At 26.3% G+C, this 16,404-nt stretch overlaps 1 protein-coding gene across 1 annotated transcript; it reads left to right on the top strand.

The window, feature by feature from the left end:
* Nucleotides 1-14,419: 14,419 nt before the first annotated feature.
* On the top strand, nt 14,420-15,822 carry LOC136086385 (ATP-dependent DNA helicase PIF1-like). The gene is made up of 3 exons (XM_065808682.1): nt 14,420-14,586; nt 14,645-14,868; nt 14,993-15,822. Exons 1-3 carry the CDS (start codon nt 14,420-14,422, stop codon nt 15,820-15,822), a joined length of 1,221 nt encoding a protein of 406 aa, XP_065664754.1.
* Nucleotides 15,823-16,404: the final 582 nt, after the last annotated feature.

The following is a 16,404-nucleotide window of genomic DNA, read 5'->3' as shown; positions in this document are numbered from 1 at the left end:
AAAAAATTTCGTTATTTTTAAATGGTCTTTTGACAGTATCGTTGTCATTGGTATTGCCAAACCCAGCTTTAGCTATGCCAATATTTAGGTTTATCCGTTCTCTCAAGAGTAACTGAATCTCTTTTTTTCTTAAGTTTACCTATAATTAACCAGATAATCTCCTTGATTTTTTTTGGCTTCTACTTTTTAATTTCCATTTTATGAAGAAAAAACTCGTAGCACCTTATCAAGCCGTGCAAAGCTGAAATTCCGAGCGCTAAGGGTGATTCCTTTTCATTTTTTGCTTTTACTAAATCAATATTGTTTATTGCAGGCTTGAGTGGATTTTGTCTCTGAAAGTTCATTAACTTTTTTTTATCGAGCATTGCAAGATAAATCCTGTAGCTAATTTTAAAGGTTGCCATTTTTATTTTTCAGATAATTAAAACTTTGAATCATCTTTAAGGCATTTTTTGATTTGGATGAAGTTGGAGTTTTTAATTTGGAGATGAAGAGGTCTACAAAAATAACCACATTAAGGATTTCCATTTTTACAAATTTTATAATATTCTACTTTGAGCAATAAAGGCACAAAAGCCGTACTGAAAAGATTTTCTTCATGTCTAAGTTCTTTAATAATGCAGCTAGTCTCGTATTTCTGGTTATAAATACTTTGGCTGATGTTCCATCAAAACCAATCTTTCCTTATAAAACTCTAAATATTTTGTTACCTTGACCATATTCGGCATATCAATCATTTCAGTCATTCTACTAATAGTTTGATGAAACATGCTTTGAAGAGTACACTTTGTAGAAGTTTTAAAATGCATACTTTCAGGATAACATTTCAATTGTTCAACTAAAATATTGTTCAATATAAATACGTTCACTGTGTACCAGAGCTAAGTTTCTGATCATTTGATATTGTTTATTGCTGAGATAAGTGTTTATTTTTAAGGCAGGCGCGTCCTCGACACTTATTAGAAAAGGCTTTATCCAAATTTTATCAATATTTTGATTCGCTAAATTATTAGACATTTTATTTTTTTCAACTGAGGCTTATTTTTTTCTAGCTACATTTGCAACTCATGCAAAAGCTAAAGGTATATCTGGAGTGCTCTTAAAGAGCGAAACAAAAGAAAAAAATAAAAGATAAAAGAACCATCCACTGAACATCATAAAGCTTTATAAAGGTTCAGAACCAGAACTAAAACTGGTATTTTTATTAGACATAAATATAAAAAATTTAACTAAAGCAACCTTTAAACTATAAAAATAAGTGTAACTAAAGCAACTTTTATTTAAACTTTCTTTGTGAACTTCTTCAGATTAATCCTTTCCTAAGGTTCTCAAAGCTAAAATTTAACGACTGATTTGTGTCAAATACTCGATAAGCCGACTTTCGTAAAAAAAAACCACAGTAACTTGAAAATCGCCTTCATTGAGTGAGGGGTGGTTGGAGCATTCCCCCCCCCTTCCCATATCCCCAATCTATTGTCAAATTGCCACCGATAAGATCTTATCTTTTCATTGTTATTGTTTTTTAGAACCATTAATTTAATAAAATCATTAATATATGAAAAACATTTTAAACTACTTTATACATCTTTTTAAACCCTAAAATTTTGTGTTATTTTTGCTTCAACAGTTTTACATTAGATTTCCTATAACAATATTATAACAATATTATAACAATATTATAACAATATGACAACAATATTATAACAATATTATAACAATATTATAACAATATTATAACAATATTATAACAATATTATAACAATATTATAACAATATTATAACAATATTATAACAATATTATAACAATATTATAACAATATTATAACAATATTATAACAATATTATAACAATATTATAACAATATTATAACAATATTATAACAATATTATAACAATATTATAACAATATTATAACAATATTATAACAATATTATAACAATATTATAACAATATTATAACAATATTATAACAATATTATAACAATATTATAACAATATTATAACAATATTATAACAATATTATAACAATATTATAACAATATTATAACAATATTATAACAATATTATAACAATATTATAACAATATTATAACAATATTATAACAATATTATAACAATATTATAACAATATTATAACAATATTATAACAATATTATAACAATATTATATCACTAAGTTACTTTTATGTTGCAGGATTTATAAAAGTTATTGAGTTTTTTAAACATGTTGTATTTATTGAAAAATTCTCCAAAATTGAGTAGCAAATTTTTTAAAACTTTAATTAATATTTATAATTTAAAAAACTATATTAGAACAAGTTCAACAAATAAAAAAGTCAAGTTTAAGTTTCCCGACTTAAAAAGCAGGATTCCATAACAAAGCAGAATTTTTAAAAATTGTATACAAATGCTGTGGGCTCTTGATAAAAAATGCTATTTCATTTTCTTTCTTAGAGAAGTTTGTTGTAACTCTTTATTTATCCCTGATGCCTAAGTTTGAAAATAGTTTTGAAGTGTGAACACTTTTTTTTGCTTGTAAAATCATATTGTGCACAATATTTGCAAGCCAACTTCTTGTTTGAAATTATCAATCCATATTATTTGTCTTTAAAGTTCTGGTAATGTTGCACAGACTGTCATTTTGGAGATTATTTTCGTCTCATTTATGTGCTGTTATCTTGAAGTTTAATAGGTTGCGATTGTAACGGATTTATATCAACATAAGCAATATGGAAAAGAAAAGGTTCCAAATTTTGTTTTTCGATGAAATAATCTATAATACTTTTTCCCTTTTATTGCATTAATTTTGAGGGTTGCTGCAAACTTAAATAAAATTACTTATTACTTAATGGTGAAATTTCCTAGTAAAATGAAAAAGAAATAGTCAATGCAGTATAGTAAAAGATATAGCAAAAGCAATAGTCACGCAAAAATAAAATCAACGAATGCAATACTATAGTGTTATAAAATCTACATACTGGAAATCACAATTGATATGTTTTATATAATAATATATGCAAAACATTTTAAATCAAACAAATTTAATTAATTTAATCATTAATTAGTTATTGAGCGTCACATATGAATCCATGGAATGAAAATACGTTTTATTTCACAATAAATAATATGCTAATTTTATAAAATAATCGGATAAATATGACTAATATTTCATATAACAACCGGTTTGGCCATCTTCAAAACGTTTGGAATGCGATTCTACTGAACCGGTGTGAACCGGCTTTATACTACAACTACGCAGACGCCTGGGTTTGTATATGGAGAAAGTTTTCTTTTATTGCTGCCGAATATGTTTAAATTTTGAGCTGATGTGAATGTAACTTTTATGATTTATTTTATAAATTTTTTTCTAAGTTTTGGAACAACATTTAGTATTCATGTTAGCTTTTTAAATGGTCGATGGTCGAATAGTTTTGTTAATGAGCAAGGAAAAAAGATTTAAATCAAGTTTCTTTTCATTTGATATATTTGATTTATATCCATACAAACCCATTAACGATACAGTTCCAGTTATTATTTATGTATTGAAGAAAGACATCAAGAATTTAAAAACTCAAAAAAACTTTCGCCTGTATACATAAAGCAATTAAGAGAACTTTTATTGAGCATTTTCTATTTTGAGTAAAGACAAAATCCCAATAATACCTAATTTAAGTCCTGTAGAACTGTTTTTAATGTTTGTTATGGCAGTAGCGTTTTTTCAAAATATAAAAATAAAATTCCTTAATTTAGCTAGTAAGGATACATGTGAACCAAAAACTTTTATGAGATATCTTTTGGATATTCTAAAAGACAATTGTCATGCTCGCTTTTACTCAATTAAACAACAACAAATATTATTTAAAAACTGATAATATCGCTTTTACTCAATAAAACAACACCAAATGTTTGTAAATAACTTAAAAGAACAAAATCATGCCATTAAATACACTGTTGAAATTAAAAACCGATAAAAATAACTTAGTTTTTTAGATAATATTGAAAACACAATGCATGAAACTTATGAATTTCAAATACGTCAAAATAAAGCGATGACTAATATTTAACTTAAACAAAACTCAAATATCAATCCTAATATTTTCGCTGGCATATTTAATAGGTTTTTATGCCATTCAAAAAAAATATGCTCTCAAAAATATCTTCAATATATGATTCATATTCTAATAAAATTTTTTGTTAAAAACAGGCTCAACAAAAAGAAGTTAACTAATATTACCAGAGACTAAATAAAAATAGATTAAAAAAATACTGATTATCAACCACTTATCAAACTGAGAACCAAACATTTTAAACCTACCATGGACATCAAATATTGGTCCCAAACTTAGTAATTTAAAAAACAAAACATAAAAGTTATACTCAGATCAGCTCGAAATTTGAACATTATATTCTGCAAAAATAAAACAAAACTACCTCTAAATACAAACTCAGGCGTCTGTCAAATAAAGTGTTCATGCAAGTCTATATACATTGGTAAAACAAAAAAAAAAATTATATCAAGATTTATTCAGCACCAGAAAAGTAGTATATAAAGAAAATGGTACCGTTCTGGTGCTACTGAACATTCTAAATCATACCAAGATACGTTTGTTTAATTACATCTTAAAGCCATATCAATTGCTCTAGAATATCATATTCAAAAATTTCGAGAATCACTGGAAGTTAACAAAGCTAAAGTTCGACAAAAGTTGGGAACTGGCGAAAATTATCTAAATAGAAATGATGGATATAACATGACAATAATAGCTTAATGGCTATTTTTAATAGAGTATAAACATTAAAATTCTAACTGGTGATCTTTTTAACGGTTTGTTTTTATTGTAACGATTTTAATCTATCAAACCTGATGACGTTGATAACAATAGATAAGCCAAATATCAAACAATGTATAATAAAATTAAAACAAAAAAAAAAATTATATATTTCTTTAAAAATGTTTATACTCTGCTGTGTTAATTGAATTTTGTACATACATATATGTACATACATATACATACACATACGTACATACATATACGTACATACATATACGTACATATACGTACATACATATATGTACATACATATACGTACATATACGTACATACATATACGTATATACATATATGTACACACGTACACACATATACTCTTGGAGTGTTTATTTACTTCTCAAAGGCCTTTGATACTGAGGACCATGATATTCTTTTTTACAAAATTTAAAGTTATGGAGTCAAAAATAATAGTTTTAAATGGTTTTGTTGCTATATTAAAAATTGCAAACAATATGTTTCTTATGAGAAAACCTACATTACAATAGAAAACATTACCTGTGGAATTCCACAGGGATATATTCTACGGCCTTTGTTATTTATTGTTTATATCAACAATATTTACCCAATAAGAAAATGACGTTGAGCCGTTGTTGTAATTTGATTTGGTATTGGGTTTCGGTTTCAACGCAAGTTGACTAAATTCCAATGATGTTGCAACTTTGGCACAACACTGTTATTCTTACATTTATCTATCAAAGGTTGGAACAACGTCAGAAAAACGATATCATCTAACGTCTTGAATATTAACGTTAAAATGACTTTGGAACGACGTTGCTTTTTTTACATTTTTACTTTTTATATTAAAGCAACGTTAATAATCGTAAACACAACTCGATTTTACAAAACAAAACAAAAAAATTGAGCATTTTAAAATGGTTGAGAAACCATTATCGAAAAATACATTATTTTTAATCTGGTCATTAAACATTATAATCTATAATACTAATATGTGTTTCATTATTTCTATGTATTCTACAGTGGAATTATAAATCAATTTTTTTTTTAATTTTAATGATAAATAAAAGTTATTAAAACTTTATTTGATTTTCAAAAGTTGTTTAAATTTTTGTTATGATTTTTGTATACTTCGTATATTTAACATTACTATATTGTAAGAATTTCTAACATATACAATGTTTTAAACAATATTTATTTTACTAATGAATAATGCAATGATGAGTTTTATTAAATACTCATTAATAAACTATTTAACTATTTTTATTGGCATTAACTAAACTATAGTTTAGTTAATGCCAATAAAAATACAAAAATACAGAGTTAATGTTTTTATGACATTGAATTCTGCTGTTTTTATACATTTTATCTTTTATTTATTTGATTGGAAACTTTTTATTATTTTTAGTTTCTAGTGGAACTAGTTCTAAACTAGAAATTAGCTAATAAGCTTTCTTATAACTTGTGTAATATGTTTTTTTTATGACCTTGTATCGCAGCATTTTTTTATTCAAAGATTATTATTTAATTTTTTATAACTTATTGGAAAATAAAAATTAAAATGATAAAATTTGTATTTTTATATCTTTTGTATTTTTTCTTATATATACATTTTATAGTGCTTTTAGTGATTAAATTTATTAAAAAAGTAACATATCTTGAGAAATACTGAGAGTAAAGATAATAACTTGCTTTCTTACGCAATACATAGTTATATAATGTAGTTAATCTTAAATTTTTTATTATTTTGTTTGTATTTTTTTGTGTAAGTTAACTGTTATAGATTATAAACAGTTAGAGAAAAAAAGTCGATCTGTATAAATTTCAAATTTTTAAAACTAAATTTATTGATAAAAACTTAATGACATGCTATTTTCACAATATTTAACTGAAACTGACTCTCACAAACTTCTCAAGTCTCAAATCACAAAAAAGGGTTTAAAGTAATATTTTTATGTTTTTGTATTAGGTTATTTTTATTTATTTTTTATTTTGGATCACCTCTGCATTACCACCAGGGACTTGGTAGAATTCGAACTCAGAACTTATCACTTATGAAGCAATCGCTTTTCCTACCGCATAATTAAGTGCTCCTTTTTTTTCAGTTTTTTACTTAATAATCTATTATTAGTTATTATCTTCAATATATACTTGGCAAAATTGTTTCCTCTAAAACCAAAATTTCAAGTTGCTTTTAGGAATAGAAAAACATATCGTAGGAAAACAGCAACAGAGCATCAAAATTTTACATCCGAACTTAGTCATAATCAACAAAATATTGATTTAAATCAATTACACACTTAATCATTATTTAATTATTAAAATGGATTACAATCACATATATCAGTAATTTCAGAGTTTATACAAAGAAAGTTTAAACCAATTTAGACTTCATTAATTACAATTAAAAATAACTTTCAACTTTTTTTTATGTTAATTCACCTCCTCAAGGCCATAAAGGCTAATGCAGTAAAAGAGGCTCCTTTTTTTATTGCGGTAATAACCCTAATATATATATATATATATATATATATATATATATATATATATATATATATATATATATATATATATATATATATATATATATATATATATATATATATATATATATATATATATATTGTTATAAATTTGTACAATGTTACATATTTGTGCTTACAGATAATTAAGTATAAATATACAATTACAAGATCAACTATATGGTGAAATTGGCTAACTCTTTTTCCGGTTTATCAGAAAATAATAATTATTGAAGTTTAATAAGTTGTTTTTTCTTTTGACCAATTCCAATGGTTGTGATGCTTTTGAAATATTCTATTATTATCTTCAACTAAATTCTCTTTAAAAATTGCTTTGGTAAACCCTTTTCACTCTGATAATGTCCTCTTTTTTATGCTTGGTTTTATTCATTGACCAGTTAAACATTTAGTTGCACATTTTTCATTAAATGCCTTGCTTGTCTTAAAGCGGTCACATGGGCATAGAAAATAAATTTAACTAAAAACACCAAACCCTGTATCATCTAGTTTGTATAATGTATGATTGGTATTAACAATTACAAATGCTTAATTCGTAAATGTATATGGTCTGCCCTTTTCTAATTCTCGCAACACACAGATTCAGTCTTTACTTTGCCGTTTATTTCAAACCCTCTGTTTCTTGTTACTTTTTTTACACAAAAAAATGCAAACAAACACCTAACTTGTTTAAGGAGTTTCTTAAAGAGTATTTTGGAAAGTCTCATATGCTTTCAGAAAAAGGTCTTGTTTGCAAAGACTTTTTTTTAAGTATGATAATCTTAAAGTTGTTATATATGGTTCTGTAGCGCTAGCAAAATATTCAATATGTAAAAAGAAAGTTATTTTTAGTTAGGCCAATTTTTTTACCTAATAATCTTTATAATTCATCTTAGCAAACACACAGTTTAGTAAGATGAGTTGTAAAGAATATGAAGTATTTAATATTCTTTTGATTGATTTACTTTGCATTTCTAGAGTCATTTTGGCCTATATGCACTTAGTTTGTTTTTGGGTTTTCTGTCGATTATTGGTATTTTGAAAAAAGGAGCCAAAGATAAGTTATTTGTCATCGTTCAAATTAATCGTACTTTTGAAAAGTCAAACGACTTATCCGGTAATAAAACCATTTGATTTTGTCATAAAGTCTAGATCACTAATAGAGTTTTAACAGATAAATGGCAATATAGTTAATTTTTTTTGTAAAATGGTCCGTATGCACTGAAGATACAAACTAAATTAACTATTAAATTGGTTTTGTTGACTGGTTTATTAAGACTGGATTATTAAGGCTGCGCATTATTATGTAGGGTTTTTCAAAAACAATGGTTTTGAAAAAACAGCTGTTTCTGTTTTTCAATTTCAAAAAAACAGCTGTTAACAGCTGTTTTTACTGTTTTTTAAAACTTTTTAAGAAATTAAAATAATAACACAAGTTAAGGAGCAAAAAACGTCAATGTCCTTATATTTGTCAATGTCATTTACAAAAATAAATTTAAAAGCTTTACTTGAAGAAGACTAAATAAATAAAGCTATTAAAAAACGCAATTTTTGAATTTTATTAAAGAATGAAAAACTTTAACTATTTATTCAGCTATTCGAATACAAACTACAAGTTTTTCTTCATTTTTTATAATAAAATTTTAAAAAGACAAGAGCTTCAAGTGACTCGTCGGACAAACACGATCTAATTTTTGTGCAAAAATTTGTGCAAACTGAAAAAACACGCTCAACGTCATTTGATGTTGGTTTAATACTTAAAAGTGCATTTAATAATTTTTGAAAGTTTTCTGTACGTTGTCCAGTGTTCTTATAAAGAGTGAATTCCAATTTTAACCATTTGTAATCTGATCTAGTTGTTGTTGTTGTATATTCTTTACGAAGAAGCAAGTTTAATTCGTCGTTTAGTGATAGACTAACATTTTCAGATTCGGATTGTATCGACTCATCTATTTCAGTTTCTTCATCAAATCCAAACAATCGAAAAGCAAGACGACCGGCAAATATTAATGTTGCTTTTGTTGGAGTGTTTGAAGGATCTTTTAAACTCTTTAAAAGATTCATAACATCCTTGTTCAATCTCTCATCAGTACGGATTTTAAAGTTATTGCACAATTCTTCACTGATTTTGCTGTTGATCTTTGACAACTTTTTAAGCATAAACTCCAAAATTATTTCAGCACTTGCTAATGTTGCATTTTCTTGACTTAAACGTTGAACTGCAAGTTTTATCGGTTCCATAGCATCATAAAGATTACGAAGAGCAATAAAATCAATCGAATTCAAAATGTGTGTCGCATTGAACTCAAATAAAGTTTCTCGAATTGCCATTTCAGTCTTAATAATCGAGTCAAACGTGGATGGAACTGAATTCCAGAGAGTTTTTTCATCAAGATGTAGTTCAATTCCACGTCCTGTTAAAGCTTTCACTTTACTCAAAAAAATGTTGTTGCGAACTGTTAAATTTTTTATGAGTTGATAAGCTTTCGAGAATTTTTAAGCAAATCGTGATAACTAATATCAGATTGTTTAATGTCGTCATCATTTAGCAAATCAAGGCAATCATCAAAGCAATCACTTTCATCAGATTCATCGCTATCAAAATAGTGTTCCTAAATTTCATTCTCTTTCTTATATAAGGTATCGCAGACACCCAAATGTAGAGCATGGTTTAGGCAAAACTGGCCAATTATATCCACAAGTCTAATGAATTTTTTATTCACTGCTGCTCCATCCTGAGTTGAGCCAACAATATCTTTGTTCATGTCAATTCCAAACTCAGTTAAATGTTGTTTCATAGCGACAACCATGTCTTCAGCAGAATAAGATCCAACAATGCGAATAAGACCAGTTTTAATAGTGACTTTATCATCGCTGCTGTGTATATTAATTCCAAAGAATCGTCTTCCTCTTATTGTTGTATATTCGTCTACGCACATACTGAATTTTGCTCCATTAGCAAGTTTTTCCTTAATTATTTCAACAACTTTTGCTTTCTTCTCGTTAAAATCTTCAATAATTAATTTTATGACACCACGTTCATTAGCTGGAAGTTTGTAACCATCTCGTGATATAGATTGACGAATATAATTGTTTCTAGTTATTGCTCTAACTGAAATACCATCAGTTGCCATATCTGTAGCTATTTCTTTGAGGGATTTTCGATTGAAAAATTCAAAAATTGATTTTGTTCTTTTCTCTGTTGTTGGTTCTTCGTTGGATGCGCCAGCTGCTGACCTTTCAAAATCAATTCCATGTGTCTTAAGATGTGCTTTCAATGTAGTTGTAGAATTTCCAGAACAGACAATGATTTTGTTGCATCGCGAGCATTGTCCTTTGAGAGATTTTTTTTTGGATTTTTTCGTTTTGTAGCAAAATCCCATACTGACGACATTGCTTAAATATATAAGCATTGTTAATGTATTCTTAAATCAAATTAAATTGATTTAATACGTACTGTTAAATGTGTTACTTTTAAAAACACCCAAGATTTTACTTTCTTCTCTTTGAAAAACACAAGGAAAAACACTAACTTCTCACCAATACGTAATATTTTTTAAACATGAAAAAGTCCTTAAAAACAGTAAAAACAGTTCTGAAAAAACAGCTTTTTACTGTTTTTCATTTTTGACCAAAAACAGCTGTTTTACTGTTACTGTTAAACAGTAATGAAAAACCCTATTATTATGGTCCGACATCCATAACATAAAATTTACATAATCGCATTCATTTGTTATAACTTTATGAATGACCGCGTCTTAATATGTCTGTCTTTTTATTTAAATATTGTTGAGTCTGAAATTTTTGGTTTTTGGTAAAAAGATACTACTTGGTTAAATGGTTAAGCGTTTAAGCGAAATATAAACAGTTTGGATTGGAAGAAAAAACACCTAACAAAGTAATCACTGGTGTTAAAGAGAGCTATTTATTAAAACGGTTTTTGATTCTTCATTTCAAGATAATATACCATTTCAGTTTCTTTACTGTACCATGCAATTCATGTTACAAGAAAATATATTCTCTTTGCCAAAACAGCCCCTGTAAAAAAAAACTTTACAGAAATCTGAACTCGTACACAAAGTTATATATTTTTTAAGGGTAAATCTAAAAGTATAAATTTTTTTAATTATGTCATGATTGTGTGTTTTAAATAAATTTTGTTGTTTCATTTAATTAAAAACATTCAGCGAGACAGTTTCATTAGTTTTCCAGTTTAATGAGCAATTGTTTTTTCTATTTCAGATGATGTTGCTATACAATTTGCAATCAATAATCTTTTGAAAGCAGAAAAACTCAGGAGAGCATTAAATAGAAAGTTAGTCTAAATTCTGGTATTTGTGGTATTTCTATTTGTTCATTGTGATTGTTTTTTAGTTTCGTTCTAAAAAATGCTATATATAGGATTTGTTTGTAACTTTATGTTTCTTTATATATTTTCCTCTTTTAGTGTCTAACAAAGAATACGCAAATTATTTGAGTTAAGGTTGAAGTTTGCATAGAAAGTAAAAAAAATTAAACTAGTTTCATTCTATGTTATTGTATATAATTTTAAAATTTTGAAATAGAAATATTGAAATGTTTATTTAAATTTAGTCTTTTAATTTCCGTATCCAATTATTTGCCCGGATTGAAATAATAATCATGCATAACCTTAAAAAATAAAAGGAAAAAAGAACTTCACAGCGCGATGTTATACAGTGAAACAATTTGCTTCATTATTTTTTGCAGTGTAGTTTTTCTTATAACACTTGGCAAGCGTCGAAAATATAACGTTGACCTATGTTTCATTTTTGCCATTATTCCAACGTCTAAAGAACGATAGAAAAGACTTTTGCTTAACGTCTTTTAAGTCAAATATAATGTTTGCCTAACGTCTTTATAACGTCTTTTTTCTTCAAACTTAACGTTGCTCTAATGCAATGTAACATTGGAATAACATTGTCCCAACGTCATTTTTCTTCTCGGGTACTTATCATCAAGTGTACTAAGCTTCAATCTTTTTGCTGACAACACTAAAGTTTTTTATTCTAACTCTAACATTAGGACAATCTTTACCAATATGAATCGTGAACTTGATAACCTTAATGAATGGTTTAATGCCAATAAACTCACGCTGATCCCTACTAAAAGCAAATACACTCTCTTTTCTAAATCTGACACGTTGCCCTCTTAACTCCCGGGTATTTCAATAGAAGTTTTAATCATTAGAAGTTTTATTCGATGAGCAAATAAGTTGGAATAAAAATATTAATCTAATAGAAAATAAAATTTTAAAAAGTATTGCAATTGCGTATAAAACAAGATACATGCTGGATAAAAATTCTTTAAAATCTATTTACTTTTAAAATTATTCATAGCTTTATTAGTTATTGTAACATTGCTTGGGCAAGCACTTATCTATCAAGACCAACGTGTACTATAAAAAAAACAACAAGCAAGCCGTTTTATATTAAATGCTAATCAAAACACCTGCTTAGAAAGCTTAGATTGCTAAATGTTCACCAATTAAATATTTAAGATATTCTTTTTTTCATGTTTAGATTAAATCATATGCTGCCTTATATTTCTGAAAACCTTTTCTTTATTATAGAGCAAAATTATCAAACAAAATATTCGTTGCTTAGTTATCAGGTACCAAAAAACTTATTAAAACAATCTGAGTTCTCAGTAACTTACTGAGGGCCACATTGGTGGAACTTATTTCTCCCAAATAATAGTAAAACTAATAACTAACGTCAATTCAAACTTTTAAAAGTATCTTAAAAAAAACAGTTACTTTGTTTTGACGTATCTCAAATACTATTTTTATTTAGTTTTTATGTTATTCTCTGTTATTTTTTAACTTTTCCTTTTATTAAAAAGCAACATCACCCTTTCATTTTTAATTATATTTAAGTTTTATTTATTTTTTTATTTTTAAGTTAATTTTTTAATTATTCAAAAAAAAAAAAAAAGGTAGCGTTTTTTATTTTAAAGTATTTAATATTATTTTACTGAGTTTGTGAAATGTTTTATTTATATGTTAGATCATTATCTGTTTAAAATGTAAATGATACAACGGGGCTGGCTGATTCGAAAAAATATTTTAAATATTTTATTATGAAGATTAACTATTCTAATAAATAAAACAATTTTTTAAAATTTTGTCGAAACCATTTATTTTAAGAATACATATTTTGACTCTATCACAACCATACTCAGCTAAAGTATACTAAAACAAATAAATAAAGTCAGTAAAATTAAACTATTAGACACCTTTAAAAAAGAGAAAAAAAAATTCAATAATTTTAAAAATAATTCTGATTCTTTGATGCCCACTTTCGTGGGCACCAAAGATCAATAAGCAAACACGATTTGTTAACAAGTTGCTCATCTAATATCAAAACTACTGCATGAATTGTTTGTGGAATTGTATGTTTTATGTAATAAAATCTTATACTTATCATACATTTTGGTTTTTATTTGTTTATAAATTTTATTTGCAATCATATAAGTCATATATTTTGTGAATAAAAAGTTGTACTGATACACACAAATTTTACACCAAAAGTAATAAACATTGTTTTATTGACTATAACTTGGTTTTCCTCTATTTAATGATATTCTAAAATTCAAAGGTAAACTTCTAAAACAAATAGTTTTTGTTTAAATTGTTTAGAATTTCTGATAAATTGATGATATTCATTCGTTTGAGAACTCTATTTGCACCTATTTTTCTTACATAATGCACTATTGTATACTACTGTTAGCTCGAAATAGCTACAAATAGCTCTGATAGCTAGCACAGCAACATTTGTGGCTGTGTATTTAGTGTAAAGCTAGTTTTTATAATAACATTGGTCTAACGTTGTATGAACATTGGCTCAATATTGGGCCAAGGTTGCAATACACATTGGCCAAGTATTGTATAAAACGTTAGGCCAATATTGTATACAACGTTAAGCCAATGTCTAATCAATGTTGAAACCTGCATTGGCCCAACAGCTAATTTCAACGTTTAGCCAATGTATTGACATGCATTGACCAAACGTTGGACCAATGTAAGCTTGCTATCTGGGTTTAGATGAATATAATATGACAAACACATAATAAAGAATTGCTTCATAAAATCATAAATATGAATCAAAGTTTAATGCGAATAAATGAAACGAATGAAAATGTGAAAGAAGGACTTAATGAAGAAAAAATAAAAAACTTGACCTGTTTGTTAAACGATGAAATTGATAATAAATTTTTATTTAAACTAAGAATTAATATTGATTTAAGACTTATATTTATGATTTGGTTTATTAAACACGCTTAATTGTATATTTATTTATATTAAATTTGTATTTTTTTTTAGTAAAAAAAATGTTATCTTTGCTACAAAAAAGCTTTTCAATAGCTTGACGGAGGACTTAATTTCTGGAGGTGCTGGTTGTGGTAAAAGTTATTTAGATAAAGAAATTGCTCAAAGTGGACAAATATATAAAACAATACGTATTACAGCGAGTACACGAGAAGCGGCTTATTTATTAAATGGTATGACCATACACGCTTTTGCAGGTATAGAAATAGGAGTAAGAGGTTTAGATTACATATAAAACATATGCATCCTGATCTTAAAAAACGCAGGTTATAAACTGATATTTTAATTCTTGATGAAATATTTATGATTATACCAAAACATTCTATTTGTTACATTTGTTAGCTTGTAAAATTAAACAATGTGACGATAAACTTTTTGGAGGTAAACAAATTATTGCTTGTGGACATTTTCTTCAATTATCGCCAGTCAAAAGAACTTTTGTTTTTAAATCAATAATACGGCAACAATATATGACCAATGTTCTTGTTTTAGCAGAATGTTTTAGACAAAAAGAAGATGAAAAGTTTTTTACTGCTTTAAATGAAATACGATTTGGTAAAGTATCAGATCAAACTAATGATTATTTAATGATTTGTCGTTTTGAAAAAGATGAAAGTATCAATGTTAAATATACAAGATTATTTTTTAAAATTGCAAAAGTAGATTATTATAACGCTATTAAAATGAACGAATTAAGAGATAAAGGACGTTGGTTTTATTCTAAAGATGTTATTAAAAATCCAAACATTCATTTTACATTTCAAATTCCTTCAGCTATTCATCTAAAAATTAATGCCACTGTTATGTTGGTTAGAAATATCAGTGTAGAAGAAAGACTGTGTAACGGTACTGTTGGTATAGTCACTTTAATAGAAATAAATGCTGTTTGGGCAATAAGGAATGGAAAAGAAGTAAAAATTGAATCGGTAAAAGAAGATATTTTAGATTGTTCACATTCTGTTGTAGCTTCAAGAGTGGGTTTGCCTTTACAATTAGCTTTTGCTTTTACAGTTCATAAAGCTCATGGAAGTACAATAAAAAAAGTTGTTCCTAATTTTAACTCTAATGCTTTTATTAAATCACTTTATTATGTATCTTTATCTCGAGTTTGTAATATTAATGATGTTTATATTATTCAAATAAAAATAAAACAGAATTACGAAAAATATTAAAAAATATAACAATTAATAAAGATGTAGAAAAGTTTTATAAAAAATATATTTAATTTTTTTTAGAAAAAAAATGAATCTCAAGTATAAAACTGAGGAAAGTAAATTTAGTAAAAACCGTATATATAGAGAACATTTTTGTTATATCAAAGATCATTATAAAGATGAAGATGTAATCGAAGAGTTTGTCAATACAGAAATTCAAAGTCCAGAAGAAATTGTTTATCACGTAGAACAGAAAGCTTCAGAAGGATTTAAAGTCAAAATGAAAAACGCTAGTACTTTTGATGATTTATTTCAAAAAAAATTTAATTGGTTATAACATCGTATATTTATATGGAAAATTGATAGAAGATGGTTATTATAAAATAATAAAACGTTGTTACATTTATTATAAAATAATGAAACGTTGATACAATTCTCCTGTTTATTTTATAAAACCATTAGAGGGATTAGTATATTTACGTTTCATTCAAGACAGCAATCTTAGAGGTATTTTTAACATTTTAGAAAATCATAGCGGTTGGAAATCGATACGGTTATGTAATTTTAAATTAAAATCTCTAAGTAATTTAACTGAAAAAT

This window comes from Hydra vulgaris, chromosome 10 (genome assembly GCF_038396675.1).
Source record: "Hydra vulgaris chromosome 10, alternate assembly HydraT2T_AEP".
NCBI classification, from domain to species: domain Eukaryota; kingdom Metazoa; phylum Cnidaria; class Hydrozoa; order Anthoathecata; family Hydridae; genus Hydra; species Hydra vulgaris.
The sequence above is the reverse complement of the archived record's forward strand: the minus strand, read 5'-3'. Positions and strand labels throughout refer to the sequence as shown.

Coding starts and splice junctions, on each gene's coding strand:
- LOC136086385 (XM_065808682.1), top strand. CDS start 14,420: ATGAATCAAAGTTTAATGCGAATAAATGAAACGAATGAAAATGTGAAA. Junction 14,587..14,644: donor AGACTTATATTTATGATTTG/GTTTATTAAACA, acceptor ATTTTTTTTTAG/TAAAAAAAATGTTATCTTTG. Junction 14,869..14,992: donor TATAGAAATAGGAGTAAGAG/GTTTAGATTACA, acceptor TACATTTGTTAG/CTTGTAAAATTAAACAATGT.